Here is a 27,078-nt window from a genome sequence, read left to right as displayed (position 1 = left end):
TCCCAGACACTGAAACCTATATGCTCTCCCACAGAAGAGGGGTGAAAAAACAATCAACCTCAAAGGTAAGCTCAAAGCCAGATGGCATATGCATCTGTTTAATTCGCCCACTATCCTGGGAAGTTTCAAACTTGGGTCACTCCATGAGTCAAAGCTACAAGAGACAGCACTGGCTAGCTGCATCAGTCACACAGCTAGGATTCACCCCTTCAGATTCTGTCTCTTTGGAAGGGACAAAATTCCAATTTTAAAGGGCAACTGTTCAAACAGGACATAGGAGTATTTATATTCCTCTCCAAACACCAGCACAAGCAGCAGGGGTCTAGTGGGTGATTTATGAGGTGGGAATGCTTCTTTGAACTGTATGTTAGATGGGGGTTGCCTTTCCAGAGTGGAGAGGAACATACGACGGCTGTCTTTTCTGAAGAGCTCTCACAGTGGCTTTTACCCAGGTGGTCACAGCTGCTAGGTATTCAAAATGAAGTCCTCTCCTTCCATTCTCTCTCTCTCACTCACATAGAAAGTCAACACACCAGAGAAGGCCATTTTTCTTTTATTTATTTCCCAGAAGAGCTCTTCCTTGCACTTTCCAGACATGATACAAAACAAGCAACAGAACTTTGTTTCATGTTCAGAAACAGTTTGTTGGAGTATAAAGAGTTACTGGTGATCGTTACTGAAGAATGTTGGCTTATTCCAGGGGCACTTCAGTATTCCTGAGGAATAATCATTGATTTCTCCTTCCTTCCCACTGGGATAGTCTTAGTCATTAGTCACTGTTCCTGTAAAGCAAGAAGGCTTATATTATTAAAAAGCCATTTGGGTTCCTTACATGGAAGGTGCTGCACGATGTAAAGCAAGCCACTTAGCTTTGTAACATTTCCAGAAGGTAGGCTAACATTTTCATCCTTTGCTAGACCGAGAAGTTGAGTATGGAAAAGTTAAGCAGCTATTTTCATACCAGAAGCATGCCATGTTTTCATGCATATAAGCCTCCATTCTGATAAAATGGGTACTTCAAAAGAGCCCAACATTATTGTTCAAGTTAACTATTCATAGATTGAATAGAAATCAGATAGAAATCAAAGCCACAAAGGGCAGGAAGAAAGGCTCCAGTTGCCAAACTTCTTGTATTGTTGCACATCAATATAATCCATATTGCAATCAACGTACAGGGTTGTGGGCTTTTGGGTGATAAATAATACAGGTTAAATGACCTGAAAAATGTGATACTTTCCATTTTGCAAGGAAACCTTAGGCCGTGTAATTCTCAGCCATACCATTTTAAGCCTTGAAATAATTGCTAGATTTTGATTTTAATTCAGCTGGAGTCACAGTGACATCCACTTGATCAAATTACTTAAAAAGCCCTCAGAATCTTAGGACCACAAATTAGAACTTTTCTGCATTTTAAGTCGTCTCTTGGCCTAGATGAATGGCTCTTACATTGGTGTTAGTGTTTCATGATCAATTTACTAACTCCAAAGGATGGGCAGCGTGATGATCCAAGTTACAGCTAGAACAGCTGCAAAGTTGCTTTGTAATCTCTTGATTATTTGGTGTCATGAAGGTCCTCTGTCCTCTCTCATTCTCACTTAGGATTCAGAATTAAGAACTTCATCCTGAAGAATCAAGAATCCAGACTGGATAAAGCCCCAAGTAACCTGGTCTGACCTCATAGCTGACCCCGGTTTGAGGTCAGACCAGATGACCTCCTTGAAGTCCTTTCCAACCTGAGTTATCCTATGATCCTATGAACTTGACAGGTTTGGAAAACTAGATAAAATTTTCTTCAAGCTAATCCTTGTTACATTTGTCTCTCTCTTAATAAAGATGATTTTCTTGCAGAATCTCACATTTTGAGAAGTTAAGATTTTAACAAAACCTCCTTTTTGTAAAGGAAGTCCTATAGAGTTCAGTTACAACAGTATTTTCTAGGAAAAAAACAGATGAGTGATAACGCAACAATATTTTCCATGCTCCTAACCAACAGAAATGAAATAATTTTGTTGTAATAACCCTGGAGCCATTATCCATGACACGACATTTTGGAGAGATTAATGACATTAACCATTAGATGGTTTCATCTGCGTCTTCCCTCTCTCAGCATGTTCAGCCTCTTTGTGCCAGAGAAAGCTAGCGGAGACAGTGCACTGGAAACTATTTGTCTAGTCTTGTGCCATGCAGGCAGCTGTGCTTCTTCTGTGAAGTGTCCTTTCAATTACCTCATGCTTCAAAGGACCACCCTTGCTCCAGAACACAGATTAGTCCTTAATCCAAACAAAATCCTTTACTAGGCTGACCCGAAAGTCAGTTTTCCGTTGCCCAACAGCCCTAGTAACAAGCATCCTTGAATGAATAATACTTTCTCAGAACATGTGAACAGGGCATTTACCATTCACATGAAGCCAGAGAGATGTCATTCCAGCTTCTTGTTGGAGACATAAATTGGAGGAGCAGCCTCAGGATGCTATGGAAAGCTAGCACGTTTTAATGTTAACAAATCTGGCCAGAAGAGGCACACATAGACTTTTGATTCTGGGCCGAAGCTGACAGTGTTCTATCAGCTGCATCTAAGTCACAGTTTCTCTGTACTGTTATCCAAAATATTTTATTCTGGTAAGTTGTTGAAGAATCTTCTTATTGTTTCCCTTACTTAAAAGGCAGCTAAGAAAATATTTGTAAATAGGTATGTCTGGTAGGGCTGTAGAAGGCTGGCAAAAGCTCATCTGCCGGTAAATCAGAGGAAGACTGGACTCAACTTACAGCTCTAGATGCATCAGGAAAAAGCCTAAAAACACCTTCAGGCCTCCTTCATTAGGCAGACGAGCAATACAGGAGCAATTTTTGCATTCTGTGTACTTGCCATGAAAAGCTCCTGGCAGAACATTTTACCTCAGTACTTTCTGAAGTGCTAAAATAACTGTAAATATGTCCTGGTGGATGCCTCTCCACCAGTATCAGTGAAATGCTTTTAGCAGTATATGGCTTTGTGGATCCAAAATATGCAGGCACACCCCTTTTTTTTTCTCCAGATGCCACAATGATAAATTACCATAACAAGAGCCCCAACTTTTATATATGAAGAAATATTGAAAATATTAATGGAGTCAGTTTGTGGGCTTAGTGCACTGAAGGCAGTTTGCAAGCATACAAATGGTTCCTGCCAATTAATCTATTTTTAAGTATTTTCTCTCAGCATGGTCAGTGATAATACTGAACTCATTTAAATTATCCTCTTCAAAACTATTTAAAGGGTACAATTTCTTCAGACTAATTAATACATTACTATCCAGCCAAACAAGCCACAAAACTTACAAGTGATTAGTATTTTCATGTTGCAAAAAACCCCCAAACTCCACAGAAGATCAAAGATCTGCTTCCACAGGCAGATCCACCTGACATGCTTCTTCCTAGCTCATCTCTTTCAAAGTCTGAAGACACAATCTTACTGTTAGTTTAGTTTTTCAGCCCTTCTAACATGTATTTTTATTACGCATGTCTTCAGGTTGTGGGGAAACCTACCTGCAGGACCTGTTAAACTAATTCTATGTATTCAGTCTAGTAAGTTCACTGCTAAACACACCAGATACTAGATTTCTAAAGAGCAGGGGAACCACCCCCTCTTTGACAAAACAAGTTTCTTCTTACTAGCACCCTTTTGAGAAAGGCAGAGGAATATCCATTTAAATGGTGTCCAGATGTATCGTTTAATGCTAACTTCTAAACTGTTACCAATTAATAGTAACTAGTACTGGTACTTACTTTTACAAATTTACCATGGAGAAGATATGGAGACTGGAAGTCATGTTGACAATTGGAATAAGCCATTCCTAACCCCATCCCTGACCCAAAAGCAATAGGCCATGTCTTTCCTGTGGAGGAAGGCAAGCAGAGAGGAAAAGTTAAAGTCAAGAAAAGCTGTTCATTTCACATGACAGCGATAGCATTGTTAAATAAGCACCAAGAAAGAATAAATTACTGGAAGATGCATATTAGGCATTTCAAGTTCTATGAGTCCTAAAATCAGCTAAAAACCAGACCACTTCAGAAGAACAACAAGAGTAACAGTGAGTAAGACATCATATTTAGAATTTAATGGAGAGCAATCTCTGAATTCAAGATATTACTGGAAATTATTCTGTTACCAAAGCATAACTAAAAAAGAATTTAGATCAGTTTTAAAGCCCTGGCAAGAGTGGCATAAACTGATGTCTAGACACATGGCTCCAGTCATTTGGCTCAGGGTTTCCTGCAATTCCAGAATGTGAGCTGAGCACAGTAGGAGCTTAGAGAGATGCTGCATATAACAACCTTGTTACACAACAGTTAAACGTTTAGGTAACTCCATTTCAACTGAAAAGACGTGACCAATAATGAAAGAATTGGTCTAACATGCTGATTAAGTTTTACATGCCTCAAAGATTTCTTAATCTTAAACTGCATGTGTAATAGACAGAAATTAGGAAAACAGGCAGTCAAGACTACTGCAGTGTACTTACTTTTGAAGAAGATGACTGAGAAAACAATTCCTAATCCAAATCCAGCACCTGTAAGAAGAAATGCACCGAGTGAGGTCTAAGATAATGCAAAGTAATGGAAAATTATTTAGTTCTTTACAGTAATTCTTTGTTCCAACTGAGGAATATCAGACTACAAGTTATTTCAGCACACCAAACAAAAATGTTCTTAAATACCAATTCTGGAAAAAAGTAATTCTTGTTTTCTTAAGAAACTGTAAGCAGCTAATTCAGATTAGAATCCCAACATATCAGAAAGATTTGGGAAACAAACCAGACTCTCATCCCAGGGAAAGTTACTAAATTTCTGTCACCATTTACAATGTGAAATTAAGATTTATTTGGCTCATTGTCAGCAAATGAGAAACACTTAAATGAAAACTTATTGTGTCCTTGAGCTTTAGATTCTGCAGATGAATATCTTATTGTATTTCGTTTATCTCACTACTTTAACTACTTCAATGTGTGTCCTGCGGGCAGCAGAACTTTGATGCTTTGTGTTACCCTATACCTTGCAAAAGAAAGCTCCAGGCTGCTTATCTTTCACATCCACAACATTCATTATGGAGCATATTTAAACACATTAGGAACGAATGACTTTTCACATCCTTATACTATATATAGAAATAACTGCAGCAGTTGAAAAAAATTTATCCGGCACCATTAAAAAACTCGGCTGGCATATTTAAAAATAATTTTTGCTTTCCTTGGAAGGTGTGCTTATGATTTTTTGCAAGAAATCAGGCAAGTCTGCAAAACTCCTCTCATGACCCAATAAATATAACAGTGAAAACTTTGAGCTCAGTGGGTAAATCCTACCTTTAATTATATCAACTAAAGACAAGAATTTCAGATAAGGTGCAGAAGTACAAAAGTTTAAAAAAGGAAAAAAAATAATCAGTCATGCCTATGCTCATTAAAAAAATACCTAAGTTTCAGGTTTATTTTGCAGCAGACACATCCTGTTATAGGTTTCAATTCTCTCCTTTCAATACGAGAAATCTAACTTAAGTATACTGAGTTTTATTAATTAAAAGACATACTTTTTTTTTTAAATAGTCCTAAAAACACATGATCTTTATTTAAGCTCCTGTTGAATGCATTACTAAGTGGGTTGAGTCCAGAACAATGCCAAAGAATCCTATACCCTCTTGGCGTATAGGAGCACATTTCTTTTTTTTAAGTTTCCTTCTGCTCTTTAAACCTTTTTCCTCACAAAAAGCATGTTAACGGTAGCTTCTATCGAGGCACAGATTACTGAAACAACACTTAACTGCACTACCTAGTAAATTAAAATTAACTAAGCACCCCACGTTTTTCATTGATTAAAAAAACTTAAATATTAGAACAGAGGTGACCGAACAGATGATCTGAGCAAACCCCCTTATGTTTATTCTCCTGTTAGGACTTCACTCTCCATATTTACTGAGAGCTGGCAATCAGAGTTGCTTTTGAAAACTCTTTTCATTTTACTACAGATTTTCAATTGTGACAGAGGTAACTACTTTACCAGGTCATTACAACTTTGGAGTAGGCTTACAAAACATGCAACTGCAGGGAAGAACTTTGACCGCTTGCCAAGTGGTCCTGACATAACTCCCCCAGACACTTTAGAAACTGAGCATTTTGCAGAAGGTCAGGTTTTCACTCTAATCATTTGCACAGCTAAGGGAAAGTCTCAGTTCCTCGGACGTCTGGTCAGAGCTTCAGGCTTTTTCGGCATTTCAGACGGTAAGAGATACACTACTTGGAGCATCTCAAATAAACAGCTAACTACTCATACTGTGCCACTGACCGGCATTTATACGTAGACTGGAAGAGACATCATGCATTACTAAGAGCAGCAGTCCATCCGTGCTAATTCCTCCACGCCCCCTCCCCAAGCACGGCCTTCCTTCTCTACCTTTGCTATAATACAGCTGGTGTTGGCTCTTGCAGAATGTTTATGCTATTGAAGATAATTACTATCTTCAAGAATTCATCCAACGGACAACTGTTTGGCCCTCTGACCCAACTCCCTCTGCCAGTGTTCTCCTACAATACGTAGTTATGCTGCCTTTTTGGTTTGGGCTGTTGTACTGTAGGTCTGAAAAGGACTTTCTGGAGGTAATTACTTTCTGTTCAGACAGCACTAGGCGTTGTTTGAACTGTCCAGTTCAGAAGGGCTGTCATGCAGTGAGTGATACTGGTCCTACGCTTCCTGTTCAAGAAAAGATCCCTTCTGCCAATCCAAACAGTTTAGCTAATCAATGAGAAATGATTTACAGGATGACAAATTCTGCATCATCTCCATGCAGAGCCCAGGCAGTTTCTAATGTCACCACATTTTCCACGTTACCAGTCAAACCCACATTCTTCTTACCAGTGTGGTGGTAAACTGCTTACGTTCTTGTCTTAAGAAAAGCCTGCACTAAGGAAGCAGCTATCGTTAATACAGTTTCTTTCCATCTACTTCCAGAAATCATCATTATCTTGTATTCTCTTCATCTCCTTCAGATGCTATCTCACATTACAGCCCCATTTGTAAGAGCTCCACACAGATGCCATCGGTGCTGCTTCCTGTTGGCCATGGGGGAAGCTACAGGAAACACTCTAGAGGTGAAAAATTTATTATTTCTGCCAACTGCAATTCAGCCTAAGCCTAAAACAAAACCTAGGTCTTCCCCCACGCTAATACCCAACACCACTGTTAAGCAGATGTGGTCCAGCATGACTGACTTAGGAAAGACCATTCTGTCTTTCTTAAGAAAGCTTTTTTCTGAAGCAGTGAATCTGAAGGGATTCCTCTTTTTCATGAAAACACAATTTTCATGCAATTTTAGAGGCTATCACTGCACCCTGTTCCAGCAGGAAGGGAGGAGTACAGTGGCTGATTAGGTTAAAAAGATGATGGTAAGATATCTAGGGCCTTGCTTTAAGTAACAAAAATGCTACAGAAAAGTAAAGGAGGAGATCTGACAGCTAATGGTTTTTTGTTTTCCGTCCAAGGCGGCAACTTGAGAAACAAAGCTAAAAAAGAACCTTAACTTCCCTCATGCCAAAGGCAGTTAGGTTCATTCCTTTTCTTACTGAGGAACAGATTACAGTCTACACTGAAAACTGTTGCTGATCACCAACACTCAATCAACAAGAAATGCTCAGATCTGCCCCCTCACATCAGCCAGTGCATATACAGCATTTGCTCTTTTCTACTTGCTTTTAACATTTAAGCATTGGTTTTAACTTCAAACCAGAAGCTTTAGCTGCATTTAATTTCTTACCCCATCTGGTTAAGAACCTGTTTCTGTGGATAGTTTGTCACTCATCTTCATTCCACTAGAAAGTATTTGTGGTTATGTGGTCATTTCCTGTGTCTCCAGGACCAAGGGGGAGCTAAACCACCTTGTCTTGGGAGCAAAGTAACGCTTTTCACTTTAATTCTATATAAAGTTACACCAGAGATAAACAATGGCAGAGCTGTTGATGAGTTTTACAGGTTTAAGTTCTCACATGCTCAATTTCCTTTTAAAGGGGCAACATGTTGCTTCAAAGAGCCTCCCACCTGACCAGGGGACACTCAGTCTGCAGCTGTTTCTACTAAAGATCAGCACCTCTAGGCCAGGCTTTAACTTCATAACAATAAAACATGAAAGGTTTATCTTACAATAAAAACAAACGAACATGGAAAAGCTAAGGGCTTGATCCATGCCGGGCACATTTTCCCTCCTTTTCTTGCATGACAGCCTCTTTGCAGGAAAAGGCCACAGGAAAGAGTACAACGCATTTTTCACCTCCTCTGACAGTTTAAAATGTTTAACTAGAAAAACAGCCTCTTCCACCCTACATCTATCACTTCAGCTTAAACTCATTTACAGTCAGTGTCAACAGGGGACAGGACAGTTCTGTGGACATCTTATTCCTGCTCCCCAGTAAGTATCCCAGCCACACGGACCAGCACAGCCTTACGGAATTGGTATTAGGCAGAAAGCCCAGTCTCCAAAACTTTTTCATTCTACTTTTTTGGCTCGTACACCTTCCAAGAAAAATGTCACGGTACCTCAAATCAATCTAACACACAGAAGAGCACGCGCCGTATACCCAACAGGACATCATAAAAGTGTCTCGGAGAGAAACACAAATCTTCAGGATGGGCTCCTGCCCCATAAGAACATCTGGGAAAAGCTTTTTCTATAAATTTAATCAACAGTCTCTCCAACGGCGATACTACATGGTTCTTTCCTAGGCTACCCAAGTAGCTACAGGCTGAAGCAGCTATTAAGACTGCCACACCTAGATATATTTTTCTTCAATAGCTTGAAACTTAAAATAGAAGGATTAAAATGTACTTGTTGACATCTGGCAAATGTGTTGCTGTTACTATAGCAGCTGGAAGTTTTTAAGTTACTTAATAGTTTTCTTTTTGTCATCACATTATTTTCCTCTGCCATTCCTCACACACAAATACAAAAACAGAGCTTCAGCCTCCTCTCCTTCAGATTCTGTTAATTTACAATTAGAAGAACTAAATGATTGAAATAAAATGAAGAAGGAGCTCCTGGAAGATGGCTTCTTGTTCTAAGAAAATAGCAACCACTCTGTACAGACAAGACTCTCTAAAATAGGTCAGGGACTTGTCCCAACAGGGAAGATTTCTTCCCAGCTAGAAAGACAGCTTCCATTAGGATCAAGAAAATCTATCTAGCTCGGTTAGCTTCTCTCTGGAGACAGTGACAGCAACAGCTTCAAGGTCCAACAGCAGATCTCATCCACAGGCCTGATGCACTGGAAGCTTCAAATGAGCATCAGCTCAGTCCAGCACTAAAATTTGCTTTAGGGAAGGAAATACCTGAGAAAAGTCAAGATCTTCAAAACAAACAAAAACCACAAGCCACTCTCAAACTATATTCTCCCTCCTGTTGTAGGGTGTCCTGTCCTGCCCCCCTCCAATCCCACTTTAAGAAGATACAGAGACAATCATTGTGCAAAAATGGTGAGGAGATCCTTCTTCATACACCAAGGCCTTTATAGGGCAGCACTTAGCACCAGTTAGAAGTCCGAGACCATGAAATCACTTATTTACAGAGAGAATTAATTTTAAGCAGACTCTTAGCAAGGTCTTTCGTGGCAGGAATCAGATTTTCTTCAAACACCAACTCTGAAGCTTTCATTCTCATCTCCCCTGTTGTGTGGACTGTTTACATAGCAGACAGAAAAATGAGCAAGGACACTAGAAGAAAACATAGTGAAACTATATACCAAGTACTCGAGGAAGAAGCAGGAAAAAGTGTGTTTTGTTTTCTTCTAGCACTTGACTGTAGTAACACAGAATACTTGGAATGACAGAATATAAATATCCACATACCATTATAATACAAAAATCCCAACATGCTTTCAGGGGCCGCTTTCACCCTTAAGCAGTCCTGCAGTTCAACCAGTGCCCAAAGGCTAACCTTAGATAAACATCAGCACTTTTGCAGATGGACACACAGCAGCAGGAAGTATCGCTGTTAGCCCATGATCTCCCAAGCAATCACAGCGATAGTCTCCTAGTGGACCAGAAACTTTTCATCCTCGCACCAGTAAATGAGGTGGTGAGATGAGACGGCAGATGCATTTCCTCCCTCTTTTAAAAGGGGAAGGGGAGAAGAGTAGAAGCTGCTCTTTGAATAGACAGCACAACAAAGGATCTCATCAATACTGCATCAAGCTTTTAGACAAAATCAGGGTTGCACTCGCTTTAGAAGCACATATATAAGATATCAGCAAGATACTCATAATACAGAAAATACACCTCTGACAGAAAACTCTACCTTGTCTTACTGCAATAAAATATTCCACTAATGAAAATGATAGCATTGCTAAAAAGAAAAGTTTTGCTGGAGTAAACACATCCACATTTAGGGCTTTTGCAAGCCTAACTATTAGGGTTGGCAATCAGGCTTCTTCACAACCATCCAACGTAGGTTGACTATTACTGACGTCTACTGGCCCAGCTAAGAAACAGAGGAAATTTAGAGCAAAAAGTGTTACGGTGACATCTCACTAGCAGAAATGCTAAAGAAAGAAGCCTGATCCTTCTCAAAGCTCTCGCTATTAATTTATTATCATCAAGGATGTGCCGGCAGCCGCGAAAGGATTTTCTCAGAGAACTATATCTGATGTAACAAAGAACAAAGAGTTGTTCCCATCTACTGCTGTAACATCTCAAGGACCAAACGAGCGGTTTAGGGTATCACTTGGCTGGAGTTCCCTTCTACTGGACAGTGTCACTGTGTGCCACCTCCCAAAGAAGGCACAGCTGGCATCTTATCAATGCACTAATGCAGAGGACAAGGAAGTCAGTGCACTTTGGATTCATTTTCAGCAGAGGAGATCTTACGTAGTCTGGGGTTTTCAATGGCTGCGCTACCAGACAGATGCCACAGCTCTTCTTTCAGGTTTTCCTGTACACCAGAAGTATTGCCAAGACAGGCTGGAACAAGGGGCCAGCAGGGCTTCCCCCAGCGTCGCTCACAGCTTTGGTTAGTGAGCTGATCAGCACAGGGAGCAGTTTCCTGACTCAGTCGGATGGCCAGCCAAGAGGAACAGCAGGACACAATGCAGTTAGGAGAAAAGAGACCTGGATTCCTAAAGATTTTGCTGTCTCTTTCTTCCAAAAGAAGATAATAACCCCTTAATTTGTAGACGGTCATTGTATTCAGAACTCTGCTAACAACATAACTAAATATTGCTGTTAGATTTTTGAATAAAAGCCTATTCTCAGTACAGCATTTGTCCACCTCTTCCAAATGAAACATTTTTTCACTGGCTGTATTGCCTCCCTGCACAGCCTAAGCCATAAACAGTTATTATTTACACTACTTGGTCTGCTACAACTAGTAGAATTGGATCTTCTCCTGTATGACAAAGGAAAATAACTTGGGGTTACAAACAAAGCTCACAGAACAATGCAGTTGTGTGCTCACATAATATTTGTGTCCTCCAGTATTAAAAACAAAATCCCAAATGAAGAACAAGTCTGTTGACCTGGTAGCTAAGACTGGATGGCCACATTACAATTACCAAGCAAAAAACCACTTCAAAACAGGAATTTCAGGATTTTTGTATATTTAGAGAAAGTCTAATCCGGTTTTCAGAAAGCATAATCAAGTTTTATCATTATATAGACTGACTTTATCCTATTCATAACCATGTGAAGGATTATTTAAAAATACTGACATTGAATATTTCAGAAAGAACCATTGTATGGATTGCAATCTGTGGAATGACACAAACAATACAATTTCACCCTTGCCATTGACAGAAACAGCTATTTAAGCAGGCCAGATGATGCAAGCCAGAAGAAATCACGTAGCAGTTGCAGGAGAACTGGAAGTGCCCTTTTCTCTTAAAAAATTCCTATTAAATGGAAATTAGAAGTGTTTTATTTTCAGATGTCAAAACAGAGGATTAGAGGAAAATGAACATTACTACACTGGGTTATTTACAAACTTCCATGCTGAATTTCAGTCAAACATACATCAAAACATTTGTCTCCTGCAAAAAATTAACTTCAGCACAGCAACTTAACACACAACCCAAGCAGCAAACAGCTTTCCTAGGATTACCTTTCAATATCAGGTAAATCACAGTGTTCAACTCATTTAAAACTACAACAGTTTCAAAACAAACCAAGACACACAGGCACACAAATCTCCCTTCCCTTACACACATACTCTTTATTGCCTCCCTCTTCCCCGGAAATGGCATATAATAATTTGTCCGAAATTATAGCCTTGTAGAGAAAAAACAGCTCTGTCAGTCCTTCATGAGTAATAGTCTTTCCAAATAAACAGGCATGAACTATCAATCAGTTAAACAAACAAACCAACCAACCCTTTAAACAGGGTTTGAAGCCAGTAGGATGGAAGACAACCACAATACAATTACTTCCCTGTCTCTTCTCTGCAGAGCTCTACTGATAAGAAGGAAGAAATGGTTGTGAAGGCTGGAGAGGACACAGGAGCTTATAAAGTTTTGCAAGCTCAGAAGAAAAAGAAAGCCACTACAACTTGATTCTCCTTCCCCACACGTAAAACAAGCAACTTTTCTGATGGGTAAGAAAAAAACAGTATCAGGAAGAAAGACGGAACAGAAAGTTATATTATTTAAATGACTGCATGGATGAAAAGTCTTGAGAACAGTGCAAAGCCAGAGCCAGCACGAACTGGATCGCCCATCAGAGAAACCACCTGGTCAGCCAAGAAAGCATAACCCAGCCCACTACACACAAAACACTGTGGCTACAGCTAGATTTAGAAAAAGGGAAGGGGAACAAAAATACCCATCCTCATCATTAGCAAAACAATTAAATGTCAGTCCTAATAAAAAGGAGGCGAGCATATGAACTCCATTTAACAATGTTTCGATGTTTTGTGCAGGCATACAGAGGTTTATAGTACTTAACTCTTTGAAATGAAATACTGTCTTAACAACACCTGACAACATATTCTGTTTTGAATTAACAGGAAAAAGAAAGAGTTTTAATACTAAATTACAAGATACACACAGGTAGTGACCAAAAGCATTTCAAAAGATGTAACATAAGATAAATACATATTTTGGACATTTTAGTGGCAGGAGATCAAGTTTCTTCCAGGAGCTTGATCTCCAACTAAAACAGTACAGCACAACTACAAACATCACAGCCAACTACAAATACGCTTGCTTACACAACTGTAGTGGAAAGCCTGACAGACTAATACAAGATAGGACAGGCTGCATAGCCCCCAGCTATTATTTAAAAACATACTATTGCTAATAAAGTCATCCTGATAGCGGCTACCTCCCATTCTCACTCTCTTGTGTTTCCCATGTCCCTCCAGTCCTCAAATTAATCCATAGGAGTTATCTGCCTTTACAGTTCTCACAGACAATGGAAAACTGCCATGCGTGTAAGGCTTCAGAAATTCAGTGCTTTCCTTTATTTATGGGGTCTGGAATGGGAAAACACAGGGCTAATCCCAACGTTTCTTACTCCCCAGCCACTGGCTGGAAAGATCTCTCTTGCAATAGCACTCAGGAAGGATGTAAAGGAACACACACGAAGGAAACTGTGGCCACCAAAAGGAAAAGTCCAACAAAGAAGCGAGGATTTGGTAAACTTCTATATCCCACATAACAAGCAATAAAATTCTCAGGTAAAAAAGTTTCTTTTCTTTCTTTCCAGTATAACAACAACTGGCATTGATGGTTTATTGGAAACTCCAGCAAACTTTGCAGTAATATAACAAAAACAATCATCACAACCACGTAGATTTTTAAAGTCCCTGCAGAGAAAAAAATCATTTCCACTGAGATAGTCTGTGAAAGTTTGTGTTGTCAGCACTCAGTTAAAAGTTTGCATAGCTAGGCCACCGACTCACTTTGCATTTAAAGGCCATCACCATCTTCTGTCACAAACTACTGGAGTATGAAGCAACTTCTGGGTTGTTCCACTTCCAAAGTTCATACCGAGTCATTTGTTGTTATTACCATGGAGGAGGTTGCCAGCACAGACGCTTCAGCCACTGGATCAATCGTAAAAGCACATAAAACAGAAAAATGCTATCACATATGAAGAGAAATGTGTCTGAAACCATCACACTGCATATAGTGCTGAGGACAAAATAAGAAAGCTGCAGCCCACGTGTCCTTTTTGGGCAATCTAATGAAAAACATGAATTTTACCAAGACCTCTACCCAATGCCATCATGAAGGAAACATTGGGAATCCCTGGTCTAGAACACTAGTGCAGAAAGTCTAAGCACATTTTCTTTCTTCTGTTGCCACTTTAGGATGGAAGAAAACACCAAATTAAAACAAAAGGCCTGCTGAAGAGACATGCTGCATCGAAATCAACCCTGTATCCCCTTCTTTCAGCCTCCCAGACAGACTTGTTCTGTACAGGATTCCTACATGTACATGTACAGCTGCAGCATAGAACAAGTTCTTGTTTATAATTTGGCATACTTAATATTTTATGATAAAGCAACCAATGCTATGGAAACATAAACATATCTGGATATGTTTGTCAGACAAACCTGAATAGAATTTCATAAGGCAAAACATTGCTCTGGAGCACTTGACACTTTTCAAAGGCCTGTTATAAACAATGGAAGTTTCAGTTTACTTAAAATTATTAAACAACTTTTCTAATGGAAAAGTATTAGGCAACTAAAACTCCGAGTTCCTCATCAGCTTTCGAGCATAAGGCCACTACAGCAACAAGAAATAAACATTCACATTTCTCAGACATTATTTATGGCTCTAAAAGAGACTTCTGCACCAACACGGAATGCATGCCTTCTGTGTCAGACACTTCACTTCTTGCTCTATACATTGCATTTAACGATTTGCTTTGGCATACACATTTCGTAAAGCCAGAACCGCCATCTAGTCGATTTGCCAGCCTGTCACATGAAGAGCACTGAACTGTGCATACACAACTGCAATCAGTCATAAAACTCACAGGTCTAAGTGAAATGTTATGAATGGTTTGTTGCAGATCAGAAGCACTGCAGGCATGGGCACAGTCCTAACTTTAAGGACAAATAAGCACGGAAAAAAAAATAATCAGCGGAACTGTTCCCCTACTTAAAGAAAAGGCACTACCGTCTGCAGGGTTGGGACACCGGACGGAAAGCTTCTCAATGTCAAACTGCGCACACTGTACTAAGTAACACATGCCAAAGCTATCAGCGGGTCACGCTGCGTACTGCTTTTAATAAACACAGCCCACCTCGTACACTGAGTGATGTGAACAGCTCTGCAGAAAGAGATTTCGAAAACCGAGCCGTCGTCATAGCGAAAGTAAAGGCGGGCAAGGTCGTGGCACCGAAGGACCCGCTTACGCCTGCCCAGGGCCCATTCATTCGGGGCAGGAGGCGTCCCGCTGGCCGCGGAGCTCAGCGCAGAGCGAGATTTCCCACGGAAACCTCTCATCTTCAACAGAGGGAATAACCGCAGGTCAAAACCCACCCTCCGCTACCGGATCGCGGGTAAGACGGGGCCGGGCCGGGGAGAAGAGCCCCGTCGGCGGGCCCAGCGGGGGTCCGAGCCCGCGGCCAAGGTCACCTTGCCAGGGCCCCGGGCCCCCCCCGGCTCCCTCCCGCCACGCCGGTCCCCGACCCCCGTGGGCAGCGCCGTCCTGCGCCGAGGGCGGAGCCGCAGGACACCCCACCCGGGCCCACAGCGCGCCGAGGCCGCCGCCGACCTAAGCCGGGCCCGGAGCGGCGGAGGGGTGTCCCGGGCCTCGCTGGGCCCTTCCTCGCCGGGCCCGGCCGAGCCGCGGGGCCGGCCGGGCGGCGGCCCTCCCCAGGCCCGGGGCGCCCGAAGCGGCCGGCCCCGCTCCTCCCCGGGTCCTCCCCCTCCGCCCTGCCCTCCCCGCCCTTACCCAGCTTGACGGCGGAGTCCGCCAGACACCGGTCCCACTTCCTGCCCAGCTCGCCCTCGGACGCCATCTTGGCCGTCCCCTCCCACCTCAGGCCGTGCCCTCGCCTCCTCCCCCGCGCAACTCTCGCGAGATCTGCCGCGCCGCCCCAGATCTCGCGAGATCTTTCTCCCGGCCGCCGTCGTCAAGGTTACCGGCGGGAGGGCGCGATGGCCGCCGCGCTCGACCTTGGGCTCGGCCCAAAAGCCCATTTTGACCCGTAGGACCCGGCCCACCACAGCCCTGGCCCTTCCTGGGCCCCACCTCTTCAGCCAGGGCTTCCGCTGTGTCCTTGTTAGGCCTCGTATCCCTCAGCTTAAGGCACGATCCCCATTTTCTCACAGGCCCCCAGCTTGGGCCCACCCCCGTCGACCTGCTCCCCTCAGGGTTCTCACCTCATCCTTGGTAAGAGTCGATCTTTGCTGTAGGGTCCCATCTCTCCCACTGCAGGGTTGGGTATATCCCGCTGGACGCACATTCCCGGGTAGGTTTTCCCTCTCAGAGGTCCTGCATCCTACACAGCTCCTGCATCTTTGCTGGCTGTCCTCAACTTCTCTTCAGGGCCTGAAATGAGGTACACCTGTGTGTGGGGAAAAAACCAGCTGTTGCCAATCCCTGTCGATGTCCCAGGGATCACCTCTTTTACTTAAGCGCAACCTGGGCCCCACACCTTCTTGCTTAACTGGGAGAAGGAGCTGAATAACACTAGGAGGAAAAGAATGCTGTGTTCAAGAAATTACTCTATACAAGAAGATGTTAATATTAGAATGAGGAGTTGTGGTAAGGGTTCTTAGTGATTTGTGGGTCTTTGGCATATCCTGAAGTGTACTACAGCATTGTGGAACTATGAATGTAAGTGTGAATAGTTTCAAACTTACTGTAATGAACTTTATGTTGCAAACATTGTATAGGCTTTCTGGAAACCATTTTCCAGAAGCCTTGTAAAAAAAAAATATAGAATGTTTTTTAAGTAATAATGTCTCTGTTCACACTTAGTAAGGCAATTTTTAGCTGCAATTACTTATTTTTTTTTAACTTCTGACAGTTTTCTTTATCAGATTGGAGAGGAGGAGGTTCTACTGATTTATAAAATAAGTTCTTTAAAAAGTCAAAGGCTAAAGCAACAAATAGAAGTCAAAACTGTAGTTGGCAAAATTTTTCTGAAGTTATTATTGTTTGTGGTCTTTCATTTGTCTTAAAAGTATAATTGGTTTTGATCTAGAGCAATGATGAAAGATTTTTCTTATACTTGGTTTAGTTCAACTTCACATATCACTGAACGATCATAATTGCCTATTATTTTTACTTGGTTAGAAAAATCTAAATGGCTTTTTAAAAAACTTTTTTGGAAGGCACATGGTTAAACTAAGCCCTTGCAGGTTCAAGAGGCTTCCTTGGAGAAGGTAGTTCTTGTCCTTCTGTAAAGGGAGCCTCCTTTTCTCTTCCTCCTGCTACAATTTATTCAAATCTGACTGCATTGCTGTATAGTTGGTATCAAAAATAGAACCGTGCATCATGTTACTTAAAAATACCAACAGGATCAAGCAGATTTTCCCTGACCAGATAAAGAAGTGTTTTCTGAAACCACTGACCCAGTGGTATGTCCCAATGTGCCAGCTCCACCCTCCCATTTCCAAACAGCTCTGGAAAGTATCAGGAGGGGAAAGCTACTTGAAGCCTCCAGATAATTCTTCAACTTTTTTTCCCCAAAATTAAATTCCAGAAATCAGTGTTTAAACACAACCCAGAAATGTGGTCTTCTCTTTGGCAAAAACAAATACCTGGTGCAGGCCAATGTGTAGTCTCACTTCACACTTACTCATTTTCAGACTGTTAGGCTCACTGGAAAGTGCTGTTTCTTTGGGGATGAAGGAAGCAGTGGTGAGCTGTTGGACTGAAAGGTGCTTCATAAAGGGTTGTGTTGCTGTGTAATGGGTCTCAGTGTATTTTGACAGCCTTGCGTCAGGAACCTGGTGCATTAAACCCTTTCTAAGGAGATGGAATAGTTCAGTGTAATTGTTTTGAACATCTAGCTTCCTTCTGAGAAATCAGTCTGCTGCTTTTAAATCCTGGAGTCACTGAATGATCAGAGGGTGCTCTGGAAAACGTTATCCATTAAGGATCTAGAGCACATTCTTTGTACCCCTTCCCCACCCCAGGGAAAAATTAAGGCTGGAGGGCATGTGTCCAAAGACAGCCTTTTCTCTCCATTGCTATAGTTACTTGGCAATTAGACCCTCTCAGTGTAATATTGAGTATTTATTATTGTATGACTCCAAGGTGATGTTTAGAACATGCAGTTTTGCAAAGCCTTTTTTGCATTTTACAGCCCAGCATATGCTGTCCTAGGCTTCCTTCCCTCCCTTCTGCCCTCGCGCTCTCTTCTCCTTTCTTTCCAGGAAATAAATAAATGAAAAAAATGGAGGAGGCTGAAATGAAGCCAGAAAGCTTAAAAAAATCCCTGCCTTTCTCTGCAAGTCAAGTTTTAGTAGGTTCAGACCTTGTATCACCACTTTTCTCAACTATATACCTAACTCATGTATTAAATTAGTAAGACTGCTCACAGACTTAGTTAGGCATTCACTTAAACTGCTGGTTAGTTTTTCAACAGATGGCCATGAAACAAGCTAGAGGCAGAACTGTGACTCTACGATGAATAAGTACAGCTATTATTCTTCAGAATTACTATTTCCCTGGTGTCTAGTGGGAGAAGCCATGCAGAGGGTACGTCCATACATGCATGTGGAGGTGAGGAGCTTCTCTGGGGCTGCACCAGATGGAATTTGAAGCCCCTTTTCAACATAATAGACTTTCTTTTCTTCTCACTGTTAGCTCTGTCTTTTACATAGTGCAGTATAGGATGGTTCACCCTCACCCCAGTAGTTTTTGTTTTAAAACTTCCAAGCAAGTTTCTTTAAAATCTTGATCCTTCCTCAGGATAAGTGTATTGCCTCTTACCCTGTTTTTTCAAAGAATCCTATAGCATCCCTGCTGTCAGTTCCCCACTGGATAATAACATGCTCTTGATGTCCTCTTTTCCACAGAATACGCATGTAAGTTCTCCCATAGTTTTAAATAACATGAATCTCCTCCCACACACACCTTTTTTTCTTTTTTTTTTTTTGCCTGCCAAGAGTAGCAGCGATTTGCATAGGAAGACAGCCGTGTAGGAGTTATCTGCTTGAGATGGTTGACACAGCCTTGGTAGTGGGCCCCCACTTTGCTGTCTGTACTTCCAGAAAGCTTCTTTTGTGTTACAGGGAGAATCAGTCCTGGGCAGGAAACTTCAGCTCTCGGTCTCTGCTCCAGTTTGTTGGTTTTTTTTCCTCACAGATACAAGCCACATTCACCAGCAGATACTGATGCTTATTTTTCTCTTTGAAAGCCTTCTTCCTATCCAAGCAACAACAAAAAAAGTCTAAGTCCGAAGTCTGAGGAAAAAGAAACCCCTCCTCAGCAGAACTTTGCCCTAAAATGGGAAAAGTGCCAGAGACTCCATTAAGTCTACTTTGCTATTCTTACTGATTTTATGTGGAAGGCAGTCAGATACTGTGGGGATGAACAATAGTCTAAAGGCTGAGGTAGACTTGCATTAGGAGAGACAGCTTGTGATGCAGAGTGAAATACCATTCAGTCTTTTCATGGTGATCACATTCACGTTAATAAGCAAGTCCATTTTCTGTCTGTGCTAATGTATTTTCATGCCAGTTTTGCAAAGCTGATGTAATGTTATATTCAGTAGTGTGGTACTGCTGGTTACAGTTGTCAGGTACGGCTGATTGAAGTGGAACTTTGAAAAATGGAACAAGATGTGTCACAGCTCGTTGTGCTAATTCTGCTTTAAGCTGCTTTTGCTGTGAATATGAAGTTTGCCCCAAAAATCTCTGGAGGAAAGCACTTGCATGGAAAGATTGATCTGAGTTTTTGCTAACTTATGTTACAGGCATAAGCACTGCTATGACATTTCTTGTCTTTAATTGAAGTGTACTATTTGTGATAATTTTTTAGTTTAGTAGTAGAACTAGGAAAAGAACTCATGCACTGTATTGATAGAGGTTTTCTAATGAATAAGCCTGCAAAAGAGTGCTATTTTTCAGCTCTTAAAGTATGTTTTTCCATTCGTCCATGTCACTGGCTAATTCTGTACAGATTCTAACTAGTGAACCGTGACTATTGTATTAAGAAGGAATCCAGCCCCTTGCAATTCTTTTGGCTGGTATATTAGCAAGCTTCAAATGAAGTGCAACGTGTCAAGGAAAAAGTAAGAGAATGGAAAGTTTTGTTTCTTTCTGGTGCATTTAATCAGCTTCTCCTTGACTTTTTTTTAATGTCAGGCTGCAGACACTATTACTACAGTTAATGACCAAGTTTGACAAGAATGTTCTCAATACTCTCTTTGCTCAGGCTAAAGACACTTCTGAAAGCTCCTGTCTGTCAAGCTTTCTGTGCTTAAAAATATAAAGTTAAAAGAGCAGTTGCAAGCACAGAAATAAACAGCATCCTAGGATATGTAATTAAGTGGAAAACCAGTGATCCCAGTAGTCCTGCAGTCCACTATTCTGGACTGATATTTAAAAAAATGCCTCAAAGTCCTTTTCTAAACAAGCACTGCTGGGTTTCTTGAGGTGGGATTTCAGGTATGTCTTGGTCACATTTGTCCATCTTGTATTAAACATCTTGTGGAATACAGTTGGATTGAAATCTGTGGGACAGATGAAAACAGTGTGGCTGCAAACAACTCCAAGGCATGGCCAGACAGTGTTCTCAGAATGTGGGCAGATACTTTTGGACTGAAATAAAGCAATTGTTATTAGTGGATGAGGATGTTACTTTTTATGTGGGTGGAAAAAAAAAAAAGTAGTTATATGCCCCAAGATACGGACCCAGATTGCAGAGATGTGACTTTTTAACACGACATCTCTGTGGATGTTGGCTTTAGCTGAGTGGCTAAGTCTGCCCTTCAGTCTGTGAAAGAGGGATATAGGACATGACTTGGTCTTACCTATTTAGGCAAAACAATTATAAGAAAATGGTCAAAGCCAGAAAAACTTCATGCCTCTAGCGATATGTGTGCTTGAGTGATGTGTAACCTTTAATTTCTCTGCCATTACTGTGACAGTGCTGCACTGGTAGTAGAATGTCTCATTTTTGGCCAGTATATGGACATCTTAGGCTGCTAGGTTTGTCTTATTAATCAAATGAGCAGATCTGCTTGGGTGCTGATGAAGTGGGAAAAAGTCTGGATTTAGTATTCTTAGTATGGGGAAAATGCCTCAAACCTCACACTAAATGGGCAATACATTGTTTTTCATTAAACATGGTATTTTGATTTACTCATCAGTTCCTGCAGTGAATGGGGGAACTCTTAAAACCTTTATATTCCAAGAGTATCCTCAGCAAAGTTGCTTTGGAATTGGAATGGGAGGGAGGCTTTTTTAATTGTTTGTGTGCTATTTTGACGGTGTGTATAAAGATCTCCATAGTGAGAACTATCTGTGGCCTGACTACAGAATTCCAAGACGTTGGGTAGTGTTGTAGGTACCTTTTTCCTATATTAGTTTCCAAGAAATGCTTGGTTTTCAGCCTCAAATCAAGTGATGCTGCTGGTTTACTGACGCTGACTAATAAAACCCAGCAAGCTAAACTTTACCATTGCTGGAAGACTCTTGCAACAGTAAATTCAATTTATGAGAACCCCTAATAAAAGTTTACGTATCTTTCAAGTGCCACAAGGTTGACATGAAAGAAAATGGGCAATCTGACCTAAAAAACCCTCAAGATGTCTTTTTCTTTAATAGAAAAATGAATATTCAGTGAAGTATGAAAGTTTTCTCTAGGACCTTGTTTCTAAGCATGTTCACACAGTCACCCTTGGTCCTGGCTAAACACTGGAATAAACAAAATAAATAGCATTTCACCATGCATGCAGGAGGATAAAATAAAAACCACATTGTGTTGGACCACAAATGCTCTACTAAGTTCTGGCTAAATGTGTAAAGTACTTTGTAATGCTAATAAGTATTTATCCTTCTGCTTCCTTGAATATAATCAAATGTACAGGGAAAGCACATGTATTTTATAGTTGCTGATTGCAAGATCAAAAGCCTTGTTATTAATTGCACATGAATCTGATGCTGTAGGGCTGTTAAGCCGTCAACTGACATCATCGTTTGCTTCCTTTGTTTATAGGCCCTTGTTTTAAAGATGCGTAATGCCTGACATGAAGCCTTTTGAGCACACTTTTCTGTTTAGGTGGGTGATTCCATGCCAGGAGGTGTAAGAAGTGCCTGTAGTGCAGGTCATGCTACCTCACAGCACTCAAATCTATCAAATGTCCCTGAATTAGCTGTATTTGGTGTCACCCCCTCCACGAATCGCAGCAGAAGGCAGGATGGCTACAACTGTAGTTAGACACACAGAGCCTTCTGCCTGCTGAGATCCACTCCATGCTGCAAATTGCAGCCTACCAGGGAGAGTCTGGTCCTACATCTTAATAAACAAACAACAGAAAAAAATTCCCTTAAGCATGTCCTGCTATAAACAAGCAAAGCAAGCAGCTGGTCCTCATTTGAGAAGATGTTACATCAATTGCAAAAGGAATCTGCAGATCTTCTTAATGCAAATATTTTTGGGAAAACAAAAAGCAGCTGTTTATTCTTCTTGATACCTATTAGAAGGAAAGCAAAATCCAGGATACTTGTATTTCTTCTGCTAAGAAAAACATCCTCTTGTCCTCAACATTCATTTGGATCTCCAATTGTTTAAAATATACTGGGCTGCCTAATTCTGCTTTTGGTCTGCTGCTGCAGCAAGCAGCTAGAAACAGTGTCTGTTTGTAACTATAAAAGCTACTAAAAGTAGAGGAGTCATTGAATACTTTGCATGAGTTTTGTGACAAAAATAATGAAGTTTAGAACATGTGTTTTCAAATTTATCAATTCTGTCCTCCCAGACCCTGCCCCAAAGAAAATGTGTGCGTTAGATGTGTGGACCCCTGTAAAATGAATGAGTAATTTGCCCTGTGGAATGAACAGGCTTGCTTTTCTTAATTACTCTTAGTAGGCGCACCTCTGAGGGAACATAAGGACTGAAGGATCTGGGGATTGCAAAAGAGAAGCCACTTCAGATTGCTGGATCTTGCAGACTGGGTTTAAGGAGGTTAGGCTGACTTGTACTGGCAAAGAATTGAATTTGGAGACTCTAGAGCAGGAAATGCCTTCAGAGGCCATGTGGCCGCTCTATGAGGCATGGCAAGATTATTTCCCATCTTGGGGTTTATTTGGTAGTGGGTTATCGATGGAGTTTTATGTGCTTTTGTTTTTCTGTGAAGTAATATAGCTCCTGTTTTTCTTGAGATTGTTCTGCTATTTTCTGTCCTTTGCTCTTGGCTCACGAGGGCCAAGTCTGCAGCGTGGGAGCCAAAGAGCACCAGCGGAGGGTTCTCAGCAGCCTGGCACCAAAACTCTGGTGAAACACGGGCCAAATAATTGTTCCAAAAAAGCTGCAGAGGAATGTATTGTCACATAATGAATCAGATGCTTTCCTGGGGTAACTGGGCATGTTGCAGCTCTTAAATTCACAGGTCTGGATTGATATGAGTCTAGAATCGGGATTAGTTTTACCTGAGATCACTGAAATGTCAGTTAGTGCATTGGGGGGGGGGGGAATGGTTTCTTTCTGGGACAGTCTAAAAAAATAGAAATGCTTTATTTGTGCATACACATGATTTGCTGATTTCTATCTCATGCTTGGAGATCTGTATCGCAGCTGCCTGAGCCCTGAAGTCATCAAAATATATAAGTATCTGCTTGGTTTCCAGCAGGTACCTACATGCTTTGCAGAATCAAAGACTAAGCTTCCAGAGAAGGCTGAACACTTGCTTTTCAAATTAATTAACCCTGGCCTTAAGCAGCCAGAGGCTGATTACTTTTCCTTGTCACTTCGGAGCTGGAGTAGGTGTGTTACAGGCAGCACCAGTAGCGATGCTCTATTAGTTACCTCTGTAGTCCACTTTTCAGCGCTGATGGGGTTGCCAAAACGTTACCTCTTCGGGCTGACGTTTTCCGTGCTAACTGCCGGCCTCGTACGGGCTTTCGTTCAACCCCAAGGGCTATTTAAGTGTTTAAAAGGTGTTTAAAGGAGGGACGTGCTGCTCCGGCCAGGAGCTGGGGCCGACTGGCGGCCGGCGCCACGAGGGCTGAGCCGCCCCAAGGCCCCGCCCCTATCCCCGCCCCCTCGTCTCTGATTGGCCGTCCTCCTTCCGGCCGCGGCCGGGCTTACCCCCGCGCTGGAGTTGGTGACGCCCGCCGCCCTCGCGCCCGTGGTGCTGCTCCCTCGCGGGGTCCCTCCGCCCGCCGCTCTGCTGCGCGCCACCCCTTGCCGCCCCTCCCCTCCCCCCTCCCTCCGGGGCGGGGGAATGGTTCTTCCCGCCCCGCCCTCTCGCCCCTCCCCGCCCCGTTCGCGCGCCGCGCTCCATACTTGGCGATGGCCGGCGAGCCGCGCGCTGATTGGCGGGGCGGCGGCGAGGGGGCGGGGCGGCTCGGCGCTGACCCGGATGTTCACTCCTAGGCAACGGCGGAAGTGGAAGGGCCGCGGCCTGCCTCGGAGGGAGACCGGACGGGACCGGGAGGCGCCGCCGTTGCTACCGCCCAGCGCAGCCCCGCCGAGCCGCCATGGTAAGGGCGAGGGGGGCGGCCCCTCGCCGCTGCCCTGTCCCCTTCCCCGCGTCCCCCTTCCTCCCGGCGGTGCTGCCCCCCTCCCATCCCCCCGGTGCCGCGCCCCGGCGGCTCCTTCGCCGCCCCCACCTCCCCCCCACCCCCATCCCGGTCGCTTCGCAGGGGGGCGGCGGAGCCGGTGGGGCTCGCCCGGCCTCCCCGGGGCGGCGGCCAGGGAGGGCCCGAGCCGGTGCCGCCAGGGGAGAGGGAGGGGTGGCCTGGCCTGGCCTGGTGTCGGGGGCGGCGGCGGGGGGAGCGGCTCTGCCCGGGGCTCCGCGGGGCCCCGGGGCGGGCTGCGGGGCGTCCGGGCCCGTCGGGCTGCTCTGCTGCCCTGTTACTTCCAGGTTCCTGGGCCTGATACCTGGGGTGGTGTTTACAGAGGGAATGCTTCCGCTTTGGACGGCGAATGTTACCGCTTGATGTAGTTGTAAACGGAGCGAGCGAATGCACGCAGCAGCAGCAGCAGCGTTTAAGAGCGGTGGGGGCCCAGTCTGCCGTTGCTGCTGTTCACAAACCCCAAATTGTCACCCATGGTCTGGCATTTCCTCTGGAAGCTGGACTTGCTCGTTAAGGTGTGCTAAGATGTAATGGAATCTGCAAAATACAGGAAAACCGAGCGCAGTCAGAGCAGGTAGTGTTGCAGTGGTGGGTGCTACTCTTCTGCGGGGATGAGAACTTTCCTTTTTTTCAGAGAAGAACCTCTTGTTTCTCCAGTCATGTGAAATAATCTCCATCTTGCTGTGTGTTTGCTGAATGGATTAGCTCAGGTCCTTTCGATTTCATTTTGGCACTGTGTGTAAAGGGGGCAGATTTCATCAGCTCTAAACAAATGCAGCAATAAGAACGGGGGCTGGCCCGGGCCTTGGTCTGCTCCCAGCTCTGCCTGGAGGGATGTGTGCTTTTGCGGAGCCTATTTAAGGCAATGTAACCCCCGTGGATGTAATCACTTGTATGGAATCACTGAGGTACTTTATGTTCTTTGGGAATTTGTGATTCTGGTTTTCCAACGTTCAAATGTATTTAGATTTAAAAAAGAGCAACCCAGTGCCTGGTAATATAGTAATATAAAGACTGGTTAAGTAAGCAAGTGTAATCCTTTACTTCTCACCTTCAACCATAAGAATTTCAGAGATGATACCTTATGTTGTTTCTTCGGAGCTGAAGATCACGGTGATCCTGCCACCTTTATTATGTAGGATAAAGATCTTTAGTTTCTGGTGAAGGGTGAAGAATGGTCAAGGTTCTGCTTCTCTGTTCTTGTTTGAACAAATGAGATGCTGCGCCTGGCTTGTGAGTGTGGGGGGTGACAGGATGGAGCATCTTATTTCAGTTGTGTATCTTATTTTAAGACACTGAAATCTGTATGTGTGAGACCTGACTATAGAATTCGAAATCAGGGTTCCAACAAATTATCCTAACTTCTGCCACAGCAAAAATCCTCACAGGAAAAGAATTCAAGGAAAACAAGTAGGCTTCGTGTAAAATAACAATGGTGATACCAGGTTCTTTTAAGGGGATAGGAAAGCATGCTATAAGAAGAATCTAGTCAGGGTTTAAATGTAACCATATGAGTCTTTTGGAGGAGGTAGAGCAGAAATCCTTTAGAAATTTCCTGAGTGCTATAAGCTTATGCTTTCTCCTGATTTTTCATATTTAGTCACAGAGACCACTGGCTGTGGGAGAAATTTGATCAGATCTTTCAACACTATGTGTTAGTCTCTGATGTTGAGTGGGCTTCAGGGATGAACCTGCAGCAGCCACTGCTATTGGTATATCATGGTGGCTGTGTACGCATCTGAAGACTCACTCAAAGAAGGTGGCACCTTAAGCATGGATTATCTAGGTCCAGTAAGAGCATGCGGGACAAATCACTGATCTTGTTTGCAGAAGGCAAACAATCTGTGGTGATGTTTTAAAACTTTACTGATTCTTAGAATTAATTTAGCATTATGCAGACAGTGCAGTTGCAGCATCCAGTTTCAAAGTGCAAACTTAAGTGCAAACCCAGTGTTTAGAGTGCTTCCAGGATCCTTCATTTTGGTGGATATGAAAACACAATACTGAAGTGCAGCATTAAATGCTGAAATGGCCCTTTCATTGAAGGCAACAGCAAGTTTCACGACAGCTGGGAGAAGCTGGTATGGTACAGGATATTAGGTCAAACACCTTCTTGGTACCATGGGGCTCTACATGTCTATGTAGAGCAGAGAGGTGGGAACCTTTGTCTCCTCTGCACCACCTCAAGTCTGAATTGCTCGTGGTGAGCTTAAGTGAGAATTTCAGAAGTATGTCTGCATTTCAGTCAGGTGCTCGGTGAAACAGGGCAGGGCAACACATGAAGCTTGAAAACTGCCCGGATGGATGCCGTCTCTTGTGCTAAAAATAAAGTGAATGCACTGTTCAGGGCAAAGCAGGA

The 27,078-nt window shown here is 42.9% G+C and overlaps 2 protein-coding genes across 3 annotated transcripts in view; one reads left to right on the top strand and one right to left on the bottom strand.

Annotated features, from left to right (window-relative positions):
• Positions 1-537: 537 nt before the first annotated feature.
• Positions 538-16,033, bottom strand: MICOS10 (mitochondrial contact site and cristae organizing system subunit 10). Its single transcript, XM_069782387.1, has 4 exons — positions 15,913-16,033; positions 4,503-4,550; positions 3,766-3,875; positions 538-782 (listed from the first exon to the last, which is right to left on the bottom strand). Exons 1-4 carry the CDS (start codon positions 15,977-15,979, stop codon positions 774-776), a joined length of 234 nt encoding a protein of 77 aa, XP_069638488.1. The 5' UTR covers positions 15,980-16,033; the 3' UTR covers positions 538-773.
• Positions 15,406-27,078, top strand: part of CAPZB (capping actin protein of muscle Z-line subunit beta) — a 71,153-nt gene continuing 59,480 nt past the window's right edge. For both annotated transcript variants that reach the window (XM_069782385.1, XM_069782383.1), the window contains exons 1-2: positions 15,406-15,517; positions 24,517-24,623. In XM_069782385.1, the coding sequence (XP_069638486.1) occupies positions 24,621-24,623 (3 nt within the window). In that variant the 5' untranslated portion in view covers positions 15,406-15,517; positions 24,517-24,620. The remainder of the gene's footprint in view (positions 15,518-24,516; positions 24,624-27,078) is intronic.

The sequence above is a fragment of the Haliaeetus albicilla genome, chromosome 4 (genome assembly GCF_947461875.1).
Source record: "Haliaeetus albicilla chromosome 4, bHalAlb1.1, whole genome shotgun sequence".
NCBI classification, from domain to species: domain Eukaryota; kingdom Metazoa; phylum Chordata; class Aves; order Accipitriformes; family Accipitridae; genus Haliaeetus; species Haliaeetus albicilla.
Note: the sequence above shows the minus strand (reverse complement) of the source record. Positions and strands in the feature narration are given on the sequence as shown.

Excerpts from the sequence above, each read along its gene's own strand:
- MICOS10 (XM_069782387.1), bottom strand. The coding sequence starts at position 15,979 with ATGGCGTCCGAGGGCGAGCTGGGCAGGAAGTGGGACCGGTGTCTGGCG. Across the intron at positions 4,551-15,912 it reads GGACTCCGCCGTCAAGCTGG|GTGCTGGATTTGGATTAGGA; the intron begins GTAAGGGCGGGG and ends TTCTTCTTACAG. Across the intron at positions 3,876-4,502 it reads CTCAGTCATCTTCTTCAAAA|GAAAGACATGGCCTATTGCT; the intron begins GTAAGTACACTG and ends CTTCCTCCACAG.